Source organism: Ursus arctos, unplaced genomic scaffold (assembly GCF_023065955.2).
Source record: "Ursus arctos isolate Adak ecotype North America unplaced genomic scaffold, UrsArc2.0 scaffold_32, whole genome shotgun sequence".
Taxonomy (NCBI): Eukaryota; Metazoa; Chordata; class Mammalia; order Carnivora; family Ursidae; genus Ursus; species Ursus arctos.
Window position 1 is genome coordinate 26691937 of NW_026623008.1, and position 21622 is coordinate 26713558.

Genomic DNA, 21622 nt, shown 5'->3' on the forward strand with positions numbered 1-21622 from the left:
CCCTGCAGTCTTTTCTTTTTATGGAGATATTTCAAATACCACGAAATTAACCCATTTAAAGTGCATATAGTTCAGTAGTTCCTGTAGTCTTTTGAAGTGGTCGCTTCTTCTCTTTGGATCTAGAGGAGGGTCAAAGGGTCAGTGCACACCTAGGCTGAGGAAGAGTTGACCACTTTGGGTATTGACAAGGATAATAGAGCTGTGTGTCCTGGCAGGTTCAGCTGGCCTTGGGTTTTCATTAAGAATTAGTACAGCAGCACCTGATGAATGTGGGGATTCTGGCTGCCATGCCTGTCCTTCTCCCCTCATAGATATACAACTACCACCGTCACACTTAATAGTTTCTTTTAAATGAGTTCCTCATGTCCCCTTTCTCGGGTTTTGGGGATTTTAGCGCCATTTAGATCAGGCCACTCCTAGCCTTGGCCTAGCATTGGAGAGCTGGCCCTTAGCAATACTGGAAAGCCTCCCAGCTCTCTGCCTTTGTGTCAGCTTATCGGTAGCTCTATTCTCTGTATACTTCTCTCATTCCTATGTTCTTTCCCTGTTCAGGTTTTCTGAGAAACAGTCCATTGTTTTGGATATTTTGGGGGACAGAAACTGATAAACCTAGAATCTCGGAGTTGGAATTCTGTTCATCAGATGTCCCAGTGATTCTCCCAGTGATCCCCAGATGCAAGGGATAAGACTGTGACTTGTACACCTGGGTCAGTGGTACCCAGTTGGATGTTTGGTTCTGGGCTAAAGATTAAAATCTGGGAGTCTTCGGGAATGGCAGTGGATGAGATCATCCAGGAAGAATGTACATGTTGAACAGAGGCTGAATATAAGAACTCTGAGAAACTGGAAAGTAAATAGAGCAAAGTTCCTAAGTGTGTGTGAGGGGATAGGATCCAGAGCACAGGAAAAGGCATCTTTTCTGCTGGATAGAGGGAGAAGTGAAGGTGGCTGTGGAGGTGGAGAAGTTGGTAATTGGGGATGGATGAGGGAGTCCTATGGTCAATCTTCAGAATTTTTCTTCTGGCGAAAGAAGTTCTGTTACTGCCACTGTATCACTTTTAGGAGAGGATTTCAAGATCTTCCCCATTCTAGACTTCTTTCAACACATGGCCCCCAGCACAGAACATGGTATGCCAAGTGTGATCTGGTGGTAGAGAAAAGATTGGGAATACCACTTTCTTTGAAGTAGAGACCCACTTATTAAATGTGACTTATTAAATTTGATTTTCCTTTATAGCTTCCATACTAGTTCAGTTCCTCCCTCTAATGCAGCCACTGTCATGAACTTTTATGACCTTCCATCTAATTTATGTGTTTTATACACCTATATATAAATGATTAAAAAATTTTTAAGATAGAGCACGCGTGTGCAGGGGTGGGGGAGCGGGGAGGCGGGAAGGGGGAGAGGGAGAGAGAAACCCAAGCTGACTCTGAGCTGAGCGTGGAGCCCAACATGGTGCTCAGTCTCAGGACCCTGACATCACGACCCAACCGAAACCAAGAGTCAAGAGTTCAATCGCCTGCGCCACTGAGGGCGCCCCCTAAGTGATTTTAAATTTTACGTAACAGTGGCATACTGTATTTATCTTGTGTTTGCTTTTTTTTTTTAACTAAATATGTGGAAAAAATACTTATTTTCTCACTATATAGACTTTTGAATCTATCATATTGGTATTTATATGCTATATAATGTCCCCTAAATAATTGCTTTTATTCTCTATTTGTATATTGCTTTTAATCTAAGTGTAGGATTTTCACAAGTTAAATTTTCTGCTGTTCATTTCAGTCTGTCATCGTACTTATGTAGCTTGATTTTTAAAATCTGCATGTGTACCCTTTCTTACAACTTTGTCTTCCTTTCCTAGGGTAAAGCCCTAAAGCTAAAAGAAAGAAGCTTGTTTAATTATTTGCTGCTCTTAGGCTTCAAAGAATCAGTAGGGGAAGATGGAGCTCATTTTTACTGAGCACCTCCTGTGCTCTGATCACTGTTGGAACTTATTTTAATATGAGCAGAGGACTTTCTCTTGGGCATTTGCCTATTGCTATGGACTTAGTGCACAGGAATCAGCCACTTGAGTGGGATAAGGTGGGGACTCAGAATTCCCACAGGTCCCTCTTCTGGGCTCCCTCGGCTCTCAGCTCATACCATTGAATACTTAACAAGAGTGATTTTGTCCTACTCAACTATAAATGTGTTTTTTTACACTGGCTGTGATCACGTCTCATTTATCTCAAAATGTCTCAGTGGCTGTCCTAGTACTAGGTACCTAAGATGGAGGCATTTGTTCAGAGGTATTAAAGTGGGACTCACTGCCTCCTGTCATGACCATACTTGTGCTGCAGGAACTTCACAGACCAACTGCGGAAGATTTCCAAGGATGCAGGGATGCCCATCCAGGGCCAGCCTTGCTTCTGCAAATACGCGCAGGGGGCAGACAGCGTGGAGCCCATGTTCCGGCATCTCAAGAACACCTACTCAGGGCTGCAGCTCATTATCGTCATCCTGCCAGGGAAGACGCCAGTGTATGGTACAGTTCTCTGGGGACAGTGATAATGAAGATAGGACTCTTCTCAGGGTAGCTCCCTGGAGGCTCCTAGGGAGGACTCAGTGTGGGTTCTTTGCTCTTGCCAGAGTTCTTCCTTAATATCAGTATTCCTTTTGAAAGAAAAATATTAGCCTGTATGAGCCATTGAGTTATCCCAGGTCCTGCTTACCTGCTCACACTCCATCCTAGTAACATTTATTGGGGTCCTCTGCGTGCTGGTCTTTCATGCCAGGCTAAGCTGAGCCAAATACAGATATGGGTCAGTCCAGATTCCTTCCTATCCCTAGGAGTGTGTTGTCTATCAGGACATTGAGAAGCACACTCAAGCAGAATTTGTGGTGATTCTATAAGTGGTTTGTTGCCTGGGAATGACTTGGACTTTCTGAAAAGTTCTCTCTCTCTCCCACTTTTAAGAATAGGGATGACTATATATATATCTCTGGCTCAGTTCTTTTACTCTGCTTTCCCAGCACCTCTTCTGTTTCAGATGAAGAGGTGTCCCTCCTCTTACCTTGTTCAGCCCATGTATGCTCTTGTTCCCATTTCATCCTGCCACTTTTGGGACTTCGTACCCTTTAACCCTCAATCTTATTCATATTCCCCATCCAAGAGTACATTACCACAGTCATAACATCTCCTTTAGCTTTTGTCTTCCTGTTTCTTGTTCTTCTTCGTCATACTTTTTGAATGAGTTCTCCACATTTTCTAGACCCACGTCCTCACCAGCCACTTACCCTTTGCCTCTTTCATCTGTCTTACCTCTTTCTCCAAAACTTCCCCTGCAGAGAGCCATCTGTGACCTTTCTCACTTCTCTTCACTTGACTTTCTCCTGTCTCTCTTTAATTATTTTTGTCATTACCTGATATGCCTGGTATTTTCCAGATTTCTATACCCTGCCTTCTCTGTCTTTGCATTCTAGTGAAATTTTCATTTATTCCAGTTGCTTAAATCATCACCTCTTATTGATAAGTGTTATAATGTATTATTAAATTTTGGTCCAACCTTTGACCTCTCCACTGTTCCCATCTGTCCCTTTGACCTTTCTCCCTTCTATAAGCATTTATTAATCATCTACTATGTGTGAAACGCCGTGCTAGGTCCTAAATACATTGGTGAATAAAACATGTAATCTTTGCTCTTATGTGTATTGGTGGACCTCTTTAGTAGCTTGTCTTCTCTCTTTATTAGTAAGCTATTCCTTTACGTCTGCTGTGTTTGGCATTGTAATTGCTCCTGGGTACCTTCATCCAAACTCTGGAGGCAGTCTGTCTTCTCTTTGCTTCATCTCCATCATCTTCTTTTTTTACAGTCTTAAGATCTATTCTCTGCTCTCCACCCACACTTCTCAACTTAGTTCTAACATTTTTTCTTAAATCTTTCTTGAATAAGAAAGATTTTTCATTTACTGGATGAGACCTTTTGTGACTCTACTCCCAAAAAAACCTTCATTGGTATGAATTCACAAAATAAAAATTTTTCAGGGCCCTGATCTTAGTTTAACCTTTTCAGCTTTATCTTGTACTGTTCCCTTTGCTGCACATACTGGAAAGATCACTTGTTCTGGAATTAGATAGAAATGGATTTTAATCCTGGCTATGCCAGTTTACTGATTTAGGCAAATTACGTAAACTTTCTGAGCCTCATAAATTAATTATATAAAAAGCAGCGTCTAGCACAGTGCCTGGCACATAGTAGATACTCTAAATGCTCATTTTTTTTTTAAAGATTTTATTTATTTATTCATGAGAGACAGACAGAGAGGCAGAGACAGAGGGAGAAGCAGGCTTCCCGTGGAGTAGGGAGCCCAGTTGCGGGACTTGATCCTAGGACCCTGGGGTTATGACCTGAGCCAAAGGCAGATACTTAACCGACTGAGCCACCCAGGCACCCTAAATGCTCATTTCTTGCCCGTGCTTTTTAGTCTCTGGCTTTGTTTATATCATTTGCCTTTTTCTAGAATATCTAAGTACTCTTCTTCTTATCCCCCATGTTGCCCTTAAAATTCTATCTGTCAAGTCTCAGTTTAAGTGTACTTATTTCTGGAAGCCATCTCTTATCATCCTGCCTAGAGGATAAATCTTTCTCGACTCCTCTGGAAATTTTATCAGGCTGCTGATCAGTTAGTACCTTCCTTGATATCATTTTGAGCATGGAGTAGATCTTCCCTCTTCCCTCTGCGTATATAATCTTAAGGTAAAGCCTGCCACTGACACACTGACATGATACTCAGTAATTACTTATGGAGGGAAGTTGGTTGACTCCAGTCCATGTCTCTGGGCCTTTATGGATAACCCTTAGATGCAAAATAAGGATACTTTTTAGGAGAACTGCCTTGAGTAATTATCCACATTTCTGGTTCCCTCCATTAAAGGGAGAATGCAGTATTGGCCTGCTTGGGAGTAGTATAGTGCAGTATGCTTGGGGAAGGCAGTGCTTACTCTGAGAATTTTCCCCACCCTGGGCGCAGTAGTACTATACCTCTCTCCAGTCTCAACCTTGATTAGGACCTTGGGTTTCTTCTACTTACATTCTGTTCCTTGATTATATGCCACTTGGACAATGAACACAATTGCCTAAGAATTAAGCCAACAGATAAGAGGAGCAGTTAGATTCTTCTAAAGACCCTCACCTTCCCTCCTTGGAGGCCAAAGCAAGGTCCATTTGCATTGTGGTTGCCCTGAGAGTATAGAAGTAAGGACAGTGTCACAATTGTCCAGTTCTGATCTGGTCCCACATCTCCTCCTGTCCTTAGTATTTTTAACTCCTTCCTCTCCACTAAATTGATACTATTAGCCTTTTTTTTAATGTAAACTTTTTTTTGTAGTATACGTATAGAAATCTCCAGAGTTCAGTTCAGTGAATTTTTACAAAATGTCACAGCAGGGTAACCAGTACCCAGTTTTAGGAGCAAAACATTACCACAACCTCAGGCTGCTAATCACTATAGCTCCCCATCAATGGTAATCACTATTTTGGCTTCTAATGCCATAGATTCGTTTTGACAGTCTTTGAACTTTATGTAAATGAATCATTTGTTACGTACTTTTTTTGTGTCTGGCTTTTTACTCAACATTAAGTTTATGAGATTCATCCATGTTTGTTTAGTCGTAGTTTGTTATAGTTTTTCCATTAGATGAATATAACAATTTACATGTATTTATCTGTTCTATCAGTGGGCATATTTGTGTTGTTCCAGTTTTTACTATTATAAATAATGCCTCAGTGAACATTCTTGTACATATCCTTTGAACATATATACCCATTTCCATTGGGTGTGTATCTAGGAGGAATTTTATTTATTTGTTTTTAAAGATTTTATTTATTTGTCAGAGAGAGAAAGAGCGCACAGGCAGGGGGGACAGCAGGCAGAGGGAGAAGCAGGCTCCCTGCTGAACAGGGAGCCCGATGCTGGGCTCCATCCCAGAACCCTGGGCTCATGACCTGAGCCGAAGGTAGACAGATGCTTCACCGAGCGAGCCACCCAGGTGCCCCTCTAGGAGGCATTTTAAGTGTATAGTTTACATTTCTGCCAGCAGTGTATGAGAGCTCTAGGTATTTTATATCCTTACCAAACTTATCTCTTTCATTTTAGCTGTTTTTTATGGTGTGTTTTGCTTTTAATTTGATTTCTCTGGTGATTGATAAAGTTGGGTATCTTTTTATATGTCTGTTGGCTATTTCACTAGCCTCTTTTTAAAGTGTCTTACTCAGGTTTTTCTCTTTTCTTATTGCCTTAACTACTACCTTTTTCTTATTGATTGATTTATAGGTGATTGATTTATTGGTTTATAATTCCTTTATTTAATATGTATGTGTATTATACATGTCTTCTCTGCTTTGTGGCTTGCCTTTTTACTTTCTTAATGGAGTCTTTTGTTGAACAGAAATTTAAAATTTTAATGTAGTCCAAATTGTGTAACATTTTTTCTTTTTTAAGATTTTATTTATTTATTTGACAGAGATAGAGACAGCCAGTGAGAGAGGGAACACAAGCAGGGGGAGTGGGAGAGGAAGAAGCAGGCTCATAGCGGAGGAGCCTGATGTGGGGCTCGATCCCAGAACGCTGGGATCACGCCCTGCGCTGAAGGCAGGCGCTTAACCGCTGTGCCACCCAGGCGCCCCTGTGTAACATTTTTTCTTTATGGCTAGCAATTTCTGTGTCCTGCTTAAGAAATCCCAAGATCGTAAGGTACTAGTCTATGTTTTCTTTTAAATGTGTGTTTTTTGTTTTTTTTAACCTTTCACATTTAGAATTAGTCTGTCTCCTCCAGAAACTCTTGCCTTCTTCATCTCCTGGCAGTGGTTCCTCTGCTGGTGCAAAGCCTAGAATCTCAGCCTCCTGCCCACACCTAGAATCAGCAAATATACCCAGGGTAAAAGCAGCTGCAGAAGATAGCTCACCTTGGTGAGATTCTCTTCCTCTCTGGAGTTTTTGCCCCTTCAGTTCTTGTCTCAGCACCTCTCTGTTGCCTTTAAAGGATGATTTCTATATTTTGTCTGGCTTTTCTGAATGTTATCTGTGAAGCATTGGTTGGTCACGAACTATTCCATCTCTCTCCGCAGTGGAAATGATCATTTTAGCTTTTTAAACATGTTCTGGTCTCTCTCATTGAAAACATACTAAATCCTTCATTGATCCCACATCTCCTCCTTGGCACTTTATATCACAAAAATCGTTTTTGCCTCTAAACATTAGTTTTTTGCCTTGATATCAATTCAAAGGACATTTCTGGGGGTGCTGGAGTTTAAGCCCCGCATTGGGCTTCATGCTGGGTGCAGAGCCTACTTTAAAAAAAAAAAAAAAAAAACAGAAAAAGAAAGGACATTTCTGGTCCTTATTTTACTAGATCTCTTAGCATTTGATTTTGTTGAACACTTGCTCCTTCTTGAAACCCTCTCTTCCCTTGGTATTCATGATACAACACTATCTTCCTCCTAGTTCTCTAGGTATTTCTCCTTTGCAGACTCATCTTCTTAACTGTTCTGCAAATATTAGGAGTTCTTCAAGGTTCAGGTCTAAGCCCTACTCCTTTCACCTGTTCTCTTCCTTGATGATCTCATTATGTTCATACCTTTAATTACTATCTGTACAAAATATCTAACAAATTTGTATCTCCTTTCAGACTGCTTTTGACCTTTCAACTACTATTCTCATTGCCTAATTGATATCCTCAGTGGGATGACCCAAAAGCACTTCAAATTCAGAATGTTTCAGAAACAGTTTATGACCTATCTGTTTTATTACAAAAGCTAAGAACTTGAAGTTATCCATAAACATTCTTCTTCCTTACATATATCATCTCGGAATCCCTTAAATATCTCTTGAATCTGTTTGTTTCTTTCCATCTAAGCAACTGTCTTCTTAGTACAAGCTACCTTCAATTCTTGCTAGATCAGTCCGATGACCACATTCTTTCTCTTACACCATGGTTCCTTTGCTCTTCTTTTTAGTTACTTTGGCTTTTCAGTTTCTCAAACATATCTCCTACCATAGTGCATTTTTGCATGCTGTTCCCCCTCTCTGGAATGCTCTGTCCCAACTCTGCCTCTCTTCTGAGTGCTTTTCTACCTTTGGGTTTCATTTCTCTCATTATTTAGTCCTTTCCTGGCTGGGTTATTACCCCCATTATATGCTATCATATCTTCATGAAGTTTTCTGTTGTAGCATTTATCATTGTTGTACTTTTCATGACTTTTAAGATTAGTCACTAGACAGTAACCACTGTGATTAGGGACCCTATGGTTCTGGTTACCATTGTGTTCTTACCACCTTGTATCCTGCCTGACATCTAATCAGCATTCAGTAAATATTTGTTGAATGCACTAATTAGTTCTCTCCCTGCCTATAGCTGAAGTGAAACGTGTTGGAGATACACTCTTGGGAATGGCTACACAGTGTGTGCAAGTGAAGAATGTGGTCAAGACCTCGCCTCAGACTCTGTCCAACCTCTGCCTGAAGATCAATGTCAAACTTGGTGGCATTAACAACATCCTAGTCCCACACCAGCGGTATGAACTCTATTGCTCACTTACCCTGTCAAGCAAGGTACCATGTCAGGGATTGACAAAACGATAGGACTCTGGCCAGGCAGAGTGAATCAGACACAAGGGAGAGATGACCAAAATGGGTGCTAGATGGTGCCAGGAAGAGAAGACCCAACTTCTCACCATTTGTTTTCTCTTCTTTGTTTAGCTCTGCCGTCTTTCAACAGCCAGTGATATTCCTGGGAGCAGATGTTACACACCCCCCAGCAGGGGATGGGAAAAAACCTTCTATCACAGCAGTGAGTGATACTCTCCAGCTTCTTCTTAAGGTTCTCATTTTAGCTCTGAGCACCGAAGACTACACATATCTCCTTTTCTCAGCTCTGACGCTTGACCCTTCATAAGAACTTTTTTTTCAGCTGATCATCCCCATTAACTACTCCCTTGGTATCTTCATAAAACTAACTCTGTATGGTATCTGTATTTCAGAGAGAGCAGTGAGAGTTTAGGCGGTGGCCAGAGACTTTGCCCAGTCTACATCACTCTTGCTCTGTTTTCAGATTTCTCACTCTTTCTCCATGCCCACTTTTGGGACATGGGAAAGACCATGTCTCTTCTCTGAAATCCTTTTGAAAGTGGTTACTTAGTTGCTGGGACTGTCCTTTCCTCTTCCCCATCCCTACCCCTGATCCATCTAGTAGATTAGATGTCTTTCCAATCCCTCTCCTGACTTCTCTGCTCCCCATCACTTGAGGCTTCCGAATTGCTAGAGGGATCAGGCCTTCCTTCCCACTTTTCTTTCCTCAACCCTCACATTTCTCTAGGCAGACTGGGCTAAGTACAGTAAATGCAGGGAAATCCTGTACTGTGCTTGTCCTTGTTTTCCTTGTGGCCATCCGTCCTAGGCTCTGTCCACTGTCCCCTTTGAAAATGATGTTAACTCCTACCTCCTGCAGGAATACTCTTCACTGTGGTTCCTGGGTAGATTAATACTTGAATTGAGAAAAGGACAAACTTGTGACTCTTTGAGCCAGTAGTGCTACAACTTCACTTGCCCTCCTGCAAGGGGTAAGAAAATTGAACTTATCAAGTACATGCTGTGGTCTAGGTCCTATGCAAGGTGTTTTATACGTACCACAGTAGCACTGCAGGCAGGTGGCGTTCTTACCTATTTGAGAGGAAGAAAAAGATCAGATAGATTAAATAATTTCTGCATGTGTGATAGAGATTGAAACCAGGACTCATTGAATCCAAAACCCTACTAATTCGATTGCATAGTTTTCTTGCTAAGAAGCTTCCCCAAATCTACATCCTAACAGTGTTGGGAGGGTGGAGGTTCTGGAGGCTGATCCTGCCTCTTTGATTGCTAGGTGGTAGGCAGTATGGATGCCCACCCCAGCCGTTACTGTGCTACTGTGCGGGTGCAGCGACCCCGGCAGGAGATCATTGAAGACTTATCCTACATGGTGCGTGAGCTGCTCATCCAGTTCTACAAGTCTACCCGCTTCAAGCCTACCCGCATCATCTTCTACCGAGATGGGGTTCCTGAAGGCCAGCTCCCCCAGGTAGGGCCCAAAGTAGGTGGAGAAAACCTTTACATAGGGGCCAGAGGGCCTAATGGGTGCAGAGAGTACTGCTGTCTTTTTTAAAGCTATTGGCATTGGGAGGTGGTACTTTGAGAGCTTTGCTAAATGGCAGTAGGCTTAGGAGCAGAGATCACAACTGAGAGGTGGTATGCATAAGCCTCTATAGACCTTCCTTGTAACAGAAGAGCCTCAGTGCCTATTTACTAATTGGTTCATGTTGATTCTTTAGACCAGTAGTTCTCAAAACTTAAGCATGCATCAGGATCATCTAGAGGACTTGTTACAACAGTTCGCCGGGCTATAAGAATTTCTAATTCATCTAGCCTACTATGGTCCCTAGAATTTGTAGTTCTTTTTTGTTGTTGTTGTTGTTTTAAGATTTTATTTATTTGAGAGACGGAGAGAGAGACACAGAGCACGAGTTGGGGGAGGAAGAAAGAGAGAGGGAGGAAGCAGGCTCCCCGCCGAGCAGAGAGCCTGACGTGGGGCTCTATCCTAGGACCCCGGGATCATGACCTGAACCAAAGGCAGATGCTTAACTGACTGAGCTGCCCAGGCACCACCTAGAGTTTGTAGTTGACAAGTTCCTAGGTAGGTGATGGTCTGGAGTCCACACTTTGAGAACTGCTGGTGACATTCCTTCAGAATGTTCCTCCTATTCTTTGTCCCTGCCAAGCCTTCATATTCTTTTGTTTAGAGTTTATAATGAACTGGTCTCCTTGACTACCATTTAATATTAATTTAACTGTCATTTATTGAGTACTCTTATGTACTATGAGTTGTGGTAAGCATTTCACATGTGTTCTAATTAATGCTTAGAATAACCCTATGGAATAATAATTATCGCATTTGACAGATGAGGAGGCTTGGAAATGTTAAATGATTTCTTCGGTGTCAACCAAGCTATACAGTCATGGAACTGGGATTCAGACAAATTGGTCTGATTCGAGTTTATGCTCTTAAACATTATGCTCAATTTTCTCTCATCATCCAGCGTTACCTAAAACAGTAAACAAATTTATCCTATCATTTCTCTGTTCAGGAATGTCTAGTGGCTTCACATAGTCTTGGGTTAAAATTCAAACTGCTTAGCAAAGCAATCAGCAGTTATTAAGCCCCTACTAGATTTTCTATGCTTTTACGTAATTAATCTGTTATACTTTTCACAACAGTTTTGTGAGGCTAGTCCTATTAGTAACTTTAGTAGATGTGGAGAAAATGAAACTTAGAAGGGCTACTTTAAGTAGCTTGCTTACAGGAATACAACTAGATAAAGCTTGGGTTTAAACCTAGTTTTAATTGATTTCCATTCTCTATATTTCTACCATATAGTTTTGACTCCCTATATCTGACTTCTAAAACCATAAGGCAACCATTGCATATGGTTATTTACTTATGGGTCCTTCTTTAGCTAGTCCATATTCTTATAATCCTACTTCTTTGTAGGACTGAATTCATCTACTCCCTTTGTACCACTTCCTGAACTGTGTGCCTGCTCTTCTCTGATGGTCTCAACACTGTCTGCTCTTGGAGCTCACAGGGGAATTCCTGTTATCCTCCTGATCCTGAAATTGACCTTACTTTGGGCATTGTGATTTTAGTGATGTCTATGTGCTTTGGTTCTGTGTCTTGATATTAGGTCTCTTTATGAATAGGAACCAGGTGAGTGCTTTCTGCTGATGCCAAGCCTCCTGGCCAAGGTTTTTTAGCAACATATCATATTAACTGAGTAAAAGGCTGATTTTGACAGAAGTGCTCTGTCATCTGTAATGGTTGGGTGTCTGTTTATAAAGGGAGACTGAGCAAAAAGCCATATTACAAATGGCAACTTCTTAGTTCACAAAGATATGACTCAAGAGGAGCTATGTCTCATTGTCTCCCTCCTCACCCTGTGCCTAGATCCTCCACTATGAGCTACTGGCCATTCGTGATGCCTGCATCAAACTGGAAAAGGACTACCAGCCTGGGATCACTTACATTGTGGTGCAGAAACGCCATCATACCCGCCTTTTTTGTGCTGACAAGAATGAGCGAGTGAGTGAGAGATTGAGGAAGCCACCCACCCTCATCCTGTCTTCCTTCTCTTAATATGGAAGAAGCCCTTGAGATAAATCTGGGCTTGGTTTGTCTATCCTCCCAGCTCTTGTCCTTCCTCTGCCACCTTCTTCTCTTTTTTCCTTTCTCCCCTCCTGCCCTTATACTTCCTCTCCCTCCTCCTACCTCCCTGGCCTATAGACCCCTATATAGACCAGCTCCCAGAGAAGGGAAAGAGAACTACTACTTATTGAACTTCTCTTATATGTCAGACACTGTACAAGGTATCTTCCTCACAGCAGCCCTATGAGGTAGGTACTATTATTACTTCCATTTTAACCTCAGAAAGCTTAAATGACTTACTAAGGTCACACAGCTAATGAATGGTGAAATCAGCACTTAACCACAGGTTTGTGTGACAGTAGAAGCCCACTATTTCAAGATCTGGTACCCTCTGGGAACAGCAACTTCTGCTTTACTTTTAGATTCTGGTAGACTCAGAGTAGAATTCAGTTGGGGCCCTACTTAGGGCCAGGCCGATCTTGGGATTTTGTTTGTTTTTGTCTCTATACAGATTGGGAAGAGTGGTAACATCCCAGCTGGGACAACTGTGGACACAAACATCACCCACCCATTTGAGTTTGACTTCTATCTGTGCAGCCATGCAGGCATCCAGGTAGCCGGGCTATGTCCAGGGGTTTCCAATGGGTCAAAGATGAGTTGATTATTCCCACTGCCTCTAAAATATATCCGTTGTCACTGAGGGCATTCAGAAAAGGATTATTCTCTTAATAAGCCTTTAGCGTACTTGAACAGAAGTACATTTTGAACATCTTAGGCAGGGCTGCCCATAACAAGGGTGTTTTATGACATAGGTGGCTTTGTGTCTGCCTTTTTGTGGGTGGGTCTTCCAACCCAACCACACTTTTTTTTTTTTTTTTTTTAAGATTTTATTTATTTGACACCAGAGAGAGAGAGAGAGCACAAGCAGGGGGAGCGGCAGGCAGAGGAAGAAGCAGGCTCCCTACTGAGCAGAGAGCCCGATGTGGGATTTGATTCCAGAACCCTGGGATCATGACCTGAGCCGAAGGCAGATGCTTAACCAACTGAGTCACCCAGGCGTCCCCCCTACCACACTCTTAACAGTGATCCTGGTCCTTAGCATTGGCCATCTCTTCTGCCCAGCGTGGGGCCCTCTCACTTTCCTATCTTCCCAGGGCACCAGCCGACCATCCCATTACTATGTCCTTTGGGATGACAACCGTTTCACAGCGGATGAGCTCCAGATCTTGACATACCAGCTGTGCCACACTTATGTACGATGCACACGCTCCGTCTCTATCCCAGCACCTGCCTACTATGCCCGCCTGGTGGCTTTCCGGGCACGATACCACCTAGTGGACAAGGAGCATGACAGGTGAGGCCTGGGATCAAACTCGCTTCCCTTTTGCTTTAGCCTCTGGTACCAGATCCTCTCAACTTTCCTTAGGCAGAAGGAAGTGAATATTGTACAATATGATATCCTTGGGCTCATCTGCCCAAATGCGGGTTGGGACTTTCTTTTAAGTTGGTATGGGAATTGGTACTCTGGATGGGGGAATGGATTAGCAGCAGCTCAGTGCACCAGGAAGGACTTCTTTCATTTTTGCTTTTCAGTGGAGAGGGGAGCCACATATCGGGGCAGAGCAATGGGCGGGACCCCCAGGCCCTGGCCAAAGCCGTGCAGGTTCACCAGGATACTCTGCGCACCATGTACTTCGCTTGAAGGCAGAACGCTGTTACCTCACTGGATAGAAGAAAGCTTTCCAAGCCCCAAGAGCTGTGCCGCCCAAATCCAGAGGAAGCAAGGAGGAGGGAGGGTAGGGAGGAGTTCAGAAGGCCTTGTTTCCTTCTACAAAGGGGGCAAAAGGGTGGGGAACAGGGCCAGTAAGCCAGACCACCAGCCAGAAATCTCTGATGTCCACCTCATGACCCCCACTCCTCACCCCATCTTGTCACATCTGGCCCTGACCCCACTGGACCAAGAGGGGCAGCACTGGTGCCCACCATACTCACAGGTGTCTCATGTGACTCACAGTGCTAAAGACTCATGCCTGACAGCTTGGTAAGGTCGGCTCTGCAGCCCCGCGGACAAAAGCTGGTAGGTTTGGGTTTGCTACTTTAGATGGGAGAGTGAGGGGCTTGAGAAAGTGGGTGGGAGGAGGGAAGGATTTTTTAGGAGCCTTAATCAGAAAAGGTCTAGATTTGTTTAAGAGGAAAAACGAAACCAGACCCAGATCAATATTTTAGAATACTAGATGTTTTAATGGGTTGAAAATCCAGTTTGTAGGAAGATTTTTAATGCTAATGATTTTGGTTGCTCCTCCCCCAGCTGCCACCCCCCACCTTTCCCTTATTCCTTTCTCTCCACCTTTTCTACCCCACCTCACACCTCCTCCCTGACAGGCATCCAGCCCCTAGTAAGACTTAAGGCACTATGGCACTTAGCTCTGAAGTGACACGACCCTGTCTTCCTTCCGCCTACTGGTGGGTAACCAGTGCCTTCCCTGTAACGGTAATGCTGCAGAACTGCAACCTTTTGTACCTTTCTTTGGGGGGATGGGGTGGGGGTGGGAGAGGAGGTAGGTGGGGAAGAAATACTCCTAACCCAACAAGCCTCCAGCCAGAGCGCCAGCTATTTTGCATTCAGAGGAATTGACTTCCATATTCATTGAGCTTTTAAGAAGATCACAACCTCAAGATGGTTAAAGTCCATTGACATTTGCACTTTCAGACATGACAAGTCTTGGAGCTGCTGAGATGACTGGCCCCTGGCCTTTCCACTTAACACCTCCTTTTCTCGCTGTCCCCCCAGCCTCCCCATCTGCCTGGGTCTGGAGTTACTTTCATAGCATTTCTCATTCGTGGCTTCTTTTTTCCCCTGATGGTCAAGTCGCTTATGTTTCAATATTTCTTAACTGGGGTGTCTTATAACAAGAGGTCTAAACAAAGGTCTAAAATAAGAAAAAAGAGCAAAAACTAAATGTTATTTTTATACCATAACTTGAGTCTATTGCCAAAATCTGGAAATCCCTCCCATGCCCAATAAGTTTACATCCCAGAAACATTGAGCCATCAGCAGGAACTATGTACCTGACTTGTTCTTTGGCCTGGATAGGTAGAGGGTGGTTATCTCCCCATGGCGGAGCTCAGGCTCCATCCTTCCCCTGTGCAGATAATATCTTTTCTTACTATAGGCTCCCTCCTCTGCACTGCCCTGCACTCTTTCCTGCAAGTGCATCTTCCCTTTCTCTGGACTGTCCTCTGAGACTTTGGCTCATCCCTGGTTCCAGTGTGTCTTCTGGACAGGCTGGAGAATTTTGCTGCTCCCTATTGCTTCTGTTTACACAAATGAATTTTTCCCAGTTTCCCACTAGGGCATGTGAGTGGGTGGCATGGGCCTTTGTTTTGTTTTGTTTTTTGTCTCCCTGGATAAAGATGGGGTTTGGCTGTCTTGCAGAACTGGAAAAGTAGGGGGTTTCTAGCTTGGTGCCTGCTGGCCTTGAGGCAAGGCCCCCTCTTTCCTTAACTGTTCATTTTTTTCCTATCCCACTGCTTGGGATGAGGAGTTGCAACTTCAGTGTGGAAGGTCCTCTTTTTGAGGAGCTTGGGCTTGGGTTTGCCCCACTCTGGTGATGAAGCCATGACACTTTACACCTAGCTCAGGCTTGGAGGCCGGTCTGAATCCTGGCCTGTGTGCTTAGAGCTACCATTTCCCCTCCCCAGCAGCCCTTGTACAGACCCAGATTTGCTATGCAAAACAGTCTATCCCAGGTTCTGTTCTGGTTGGCTACTTTGTTCAGCGACTTCACAAAACGTAGCACAAACATTGATTATGGAGAAGGCATCAGGACTGTTGAGTAACTCCTCCTCTACTTCTTTCCTCCTGGCTACAGCATGGGGTGCCCCATGGGCACAGCCCAGCTGAAGAATGGAATGGAGGGCTCTGGGAGGAGGCAGCTCACTGGAGAGCCTACATTCCTTACACAAGTGCCTAAAGAGAGTGATGCCAACACTCCATCTGCCCTGTCCATCGCCTTCATATACTGTCTACTTCGTGTTCCGTCACCCTTTGGGGAGGGGAGCTCTCTTGGGACAATGGGCTCTGCATGTTCTCTTCTTGGGTGCATTTAGGGGCTGGGATCAGGGCACTGTTCCTGGAGGGTCCAGTCATTCACCAGCATTTGCAAATATCCATAGGGAGCTGGTGGTAGCCACCTACTCTCAGCAACAAGTTTATGTTCTCTCCTTTTTCTCTCTTTGCCTCACTCTCTCCATTTAGGTTTTGAGCTGGGGCCTGAAATGGATTTTTTAGCCCTTTGGCACTGCACATGCCATTCAAGAAATAAAAAGCAAGAGAAGCGGTTTGGGCAATGGCAAGAAAATGACTTCTTGCTCTGATTTTTTTTTTTTTTTTTAATCTTTGAGACTTGAAAAATACCCTTGACCTTAAGGGTTATTCTTGTTTGAAAGATGGTGCATGCAGATTGAGAAGTGGTTTTAGCAGCAAGCTTTGGCTTTCTTGGATTTGGTTTAAGTGGTGCTTCTTACTTGTGCTCTGAGGAATTGTTGGGGGGACCCCAGCCTCATCCTCTTGGACAGGTCTCTTGCTCCCTTTGTTCTACTCTCTTACCTCTCTTTTCTACTTCTCTCTTTCCCTGGCATCCTTTTCCTTTTTTCAATTCACTAAGCTTGTTTGCTGGCCTGCCTGCCTATGTGATGATGAATTCTCTGCATGGCTATGATAATCCCACTGTTAGCTAGCAAGGTCAGGCTTAGCTCCTTGGCTGCAGAAGACCAAGAATCTGTTCCCCAAGCCTGGTAATGTTCTCTCTGGGCTGGACTGCCATCAACGTTACACAAGGGCAGAGCAGCAGGCCTGCCTACCTGGCGTGAAATCAGGAGGGCTTCTGACAACTTCCATACCTGTCCACTCTTTGGAGTTGTTTTTTCTCATTGCTTTTTTCTAGATCTGGTTCCATTTCTCTACCTGGGGCCTCCCTTTTTTGAGGCTGTCCTAGGGTTAAGCTACTTGGTTTCCAGGGTTGGAGGGTTTGGGGTTGGACATGGGGGAAGAAGAGAGTGATGGGAAGAGAATGAAGAGAATTTGGATAAAAGATGGGAAAGAGCACTGTTCATTGGTCATTTTTCCAGTCCAGTCTGACCCATTTGGGGGTTGAGGTGCTACTATTGAACTCGGGATAAGCCTGGGGCTATTGTTGATGGGAACTTAGGTTTAGAATAATGTTGACAAGGAAGATACCTAAAAGCATGAAACCTCCTTAAAAAGCTCCTGGTTCCCACCTACTAGATAGCTCCACTGTGGCCGCCTCTTTGGCTAAGCAACAATGTTCTTGGATGGTTGTTGTTTTGTTTTGTTTTGTTTTGTTTTGTTTTGTTTTGTTTGGGGGGGTGGTCCAGAATTCAGTAAATGAGGCTAGCACTCAGGATGGGCAGCCAAGGGGACATTTTGAATTCTTAGCTGGCCCATGGGGTATCTATCTGCAAGGCTGGTGGGGCAGTGTTTTAGACCTGGCATCATGTGTAACAAAGAATGGAAGTTCCTTCCCCTTCAGGGTGGAAAGTCATCTCAAACTAGCCAAAATGCAGTTTTGGAAACTATATTGGGGGAAGTTATTTTTTATATTTACTGGGCCTAGGCCAATCCAGGATGGTAGCTGGGATGCCTTCCTTCTTAAAGTCTGATCATGGCAGGGATATGCAGGGCACTCTTTCCTATTTAGCCTTCTAAGCAGATTGGGGAGGAGGGATTCTCTGGTTTTCTCTTTCCCCCCTTTTATTAGGACTTGCCTTCTCCCTAGGCAGGGAGAGAGGCTAGGTTGGTGCTCTCCCCTTACTCTATTCCTACTGACTTAGAACCTCTGGCTGCTGTTTTGGAGCCTAAGAATGGGAGTGGAGGGAGTGGGCTCAAAACAAAACAGAATAAGGTGGGGAAGGCAGATTTCCTTCTTTAAAAAGGAAAATAGGAAACCCTCCAAGGATTGTGCAAGTAAAGACAATGTGTCAAATGCACTGAGTCCCCTGGTGTAGTAGCAATAAGGAAAAATGAAATGACTTTCCTGTGCACACAGTCCAACCTGATTGGTGTGTGATGTTGCACTTAGCAGCCATCTGGTGGGCATGTGTGACTACTCTGGGTTTCACTTTAGTTTCTAAACTTTTTATCCCTCTCAAGTCCAGCATGGATGGGGAAATGTCCCTGGAGCCCCACAGCTGTGTACTTGTTTGCATTTGTTTCCCTTTGAGACTTGTGTTTGTGTCCTGCTTTGAGCTGTACCTTGTCCAGTCCATTGTAAAATTATCCCAGCAGCTGTAATGTACAGTTCCTTCTAAAGCAAGCAACAGCAGCAGCACAATTCTGTGTTTTATAAAGACAACAGTGGCTTCTATTTCTAAAGTGCGGTCTCTCTGTCTCTTTCCCCCCACTCCCATTAGCAAAGAAAACTGTTGGGATTAATTATATCTCTGATAGATTTTAAGTTAGAGTATTAGATTGTTACAAGAGCAAAACCATCACTTCTATAGGAAAGTGGAGAAAAAACACCAGAGTTTTTCTAGTTTCAAGAAAAACTACAGATTATATGTAACCATACTTCACAAAGCCTCCATTTATTCTTCATTCAACAAACCATGCAAAGCACTGTGTCCAGCAGTATTGTTGGGGGAGAAAGGAAGCACAATTCAGAAAGGAGGAAAACCGTGTCTGTCTCCTTAAGGAGCTTAAAGTTTGGTGGAGGATATAAGTGGCCAAATGGTTCCCTAACCAAATGATGAGGGACTGAAACAAAGCTATAAAACTATAGCAGTGAAGACAGGAAAGGGAAGATTTTTGAGATGCACTCAGAAGCTAGACTTAATAGTACTCAATAGATGGTGGAAAGGAAAGAGAGGAGTAGAGGCTAATAATGCTCAGGTTCCTGCTTGAGCACTGAATATATTGGGACATTCTTCTAACCAAGACTGGGGAGAAGGGAGACTATAGAAGAAAGGTGGTGAATTTTGTGAAGACAGCCTTGTATAGACTGAGTTTAGAGGTTCCCATGAGGCAACAAGTTTAAGGTTTCCAGTAAACACTTATATTTTGGTGCTCAGGGAAGACTACAAAACTGCAGTTGTAGATAATGGAATTCATACTCCTATAGATGGTAGGTAAAGCCATAGGAATGAACAAGATGGCTTAGAAAAAGACTAGAGCAAGAAAACAGTGTCCAACTCCAGGAAACACAATTTAAAGGATGGGAGGAAGCTGAAGCTAAGAAGACTGTGGAATCACTATAGATACCTTGTATATTTTTTACTTAATGAAGTGGGAGAAAAGTCAGGAGAATGGAATAGGATCTAAGAAGGGCATAATTAACAACATGAACTGCTGCCTTGAGGAGGAGGTATTTTCTTCTACTCAGTTAACCATCCTCCATCCCATCTTCTTTGGCATCTTGCAACTATATGGTCATTCTCCACTATTTCTTGAAAATGAGCATTGAAAAAAACTACTTTAAATAAGGCTAAGACTAGAATTTCCAAGTTGTTCACCACAACCTCCACCTCCAGCTTCCTCCTGTCCTCAGGAGGTACTTGTAAAAGAATAAAATAAACAAACCTAATTTTGTTCCTAACCAGTGTCCTAGATGGTGTTCCAATGCACTCGAGAGCACTTAGCAGCTGGCTTTATTTATTTTCATGATTCGTTTTCCCCAGAGCCTGTGAACTCCTAGGAGCAGAAACTACATTCTGTTCATTTTTTGTCATCTCAGGGCTGTAGCATATATCAAGGGATCAATATTTGTGAATAGAATTGAAATGATCTAGAAATTGTGGTTCATGAATACAGAGGGGGAGTCAAGAAGTGATATTGAGTGCACAGGATGGATGGACTCAGCATTCCTGACTCTTCAGGTAAGTAGAAACTTAACCAGATTACCATCATCTTTTCTTACTCTCACCCCAACTTGGAGGTTCTATGGTTTTATACCTTAAGCTGATGGTACAGTTGTCAAGCATGCAAGTTCTGGCATTCCTCCCTGGTATTGCTGGAGCACTGTTATTTCTGTTACTGGGGGACGATGGCTCAGAGATGGATTCTGACAAAGGGCCCAGTGAGAAATTTTCAGGGGCAGCTAGTGTGTACATAAATGGGCCTAGCATTCTTCTGGAGGCCCAGTGTTGTGACTTTCATATTGCAAAGCTAACCTGTGTCTACCACCTGTCAGATTCCCTTGGAAGCAAGCCAGCTGTACCCAGCTCCTTTTCAGCAGCAAGGGTTAGTTAGGTTGATCAAACTTGAGCAAATTAGAACATGGGGGAGATTTTTCCCAGTTGAAATAAAACTTAAATCTCTAACTCTTAATGAAGCAGAAATAAAGTATTTAGCAGATTAAGTGGGAGGATGATCATTATGACACATTTTTGCCATAAATTTCAGTTTTAGAAATGATTGATGTTCAGAAGGTTTCAGAATTTGGCTGTTGGTTGCTACTCAAGAGAAAAAGATAGTGGGCTTCCACTATCCTGATTTGTCTGGCCCTGGAGCTCAAGGTTTTGAGTCAGGCTTGTCCTAATACCCCTGGACATTCCTCGTTAGTATTGGTTGAGCAGCCTTTCCTTTGTCCTATCATTTGGCAGCATATACTGTAGCACATTCTTGTCTAGGAAGTGCCTTGGAGCAAAATGAGGCTGGGTATTTGTTGGGTATCTTTTGGCTTAGCACACCCCAGAATCTCATGGCAATTAGGGTTTGGTGGCTAAATGAAAGGGTTATAGTGCAAAGAGAAGACTGTTTCAAGGTCTGAGCCTGGGCCATCCCTAGACTGCTGTCTGTACTGCTTGAAAGGAAAGTAGCATTGAATTGTAGCAAATAGCTCTCGCTATTTGTTTCTATCTTTCAAGCCAATTTATTCCTCTGGCTACAGGCTGAGGAAACCTGGCAAGCTTAGAAGTTGCAGAGCATGACAGAAGCAATCCTTTAAGCTGGAAAAGTGGACTTTCCGGGGTTAAGGTACATTTAAAAGTTCTCCACTTAAGCGCCACAACTGCCTTCCCCGGAATATCATATCAAGGTTTTTGGACCACTGTGGTTACCCTGCAGGAATATACTGTTCCTTTGTTCTAGACTGCAGGAGCTTCAGCACTATCCTCTTGGCAAAGTCTTTTCTGGACAAAGTCTTGAGGTATCTTTCTAGGGAACCCTCCATTGCTCTTCCCCACTGTCTGAAGGCAAGGAACTTTCCTCTTAAAAGAGACAGTGGAGTTCCCAGCCATGTTTTTGGAAAAGGCCAAAGGCTTGTTAAGGGAAGTGATCTGAAAAGGAGGAGGAGCTTGGATACTTTGAAGTATATGAGTAGGTGTTTTGTACAGTCTCTGTTATCAGAGACTTAATTTAATTGCATTTTCACTGCATTCATGTGAAGGAG

The 21622-nt window shown here is 43.3% G+C and overlaps 1 protein-coding gene across 4 annotated transcripts in view; it reads left to right on the plus strand.

Moving 5' to 3' along the window:
- AGO1 (argonaute RISC component 1) overlaps positions 1 to 18609 on the plus strand; it is a 35140-nt gene extending 16531 nt beyond the window's left edge. For all 4 annotated transcript variants that reach the window (XM_057305397.1, XM_057305396.1, XM_044390543.3 and 1 more), the window contains 8 exons: positions 2344 to 2528; positions 8397 to 8556; positions 8741 to 8831; positions 9903 to 10097; positions 12018 to 12152; positions 12727 to 12828; positions 13370 to 13569; positions 13809 to 18609. In XM_057305397.1, the coding sequence (XP_057161380.1) occupies positions 2344 to 2528; positions 8397 to 8556; positions 8741 to 8831; positions 9903 to 10097; positions 12018 to 12152; positions 12727 to 12828; positions 13370 to 13569; positions 13809 to 13917 (1177 nt within the window). In that variant the 3' untranslated portion in view covers positions 13918 to 18609. The remainder of the gene's footprint in view (positions 1 to 2343; positions 2529 to 8396; positions 8557 to 8740; positions 8832 to 9902; positions 10098 to 12017; positions 12153 to 12726; positions 12829 to 13369; positions 13570 to 13808) is intronic.
- The last annotated feature ends 3013 nt before the right edge of the window (positions 18610 to 21622 follow it).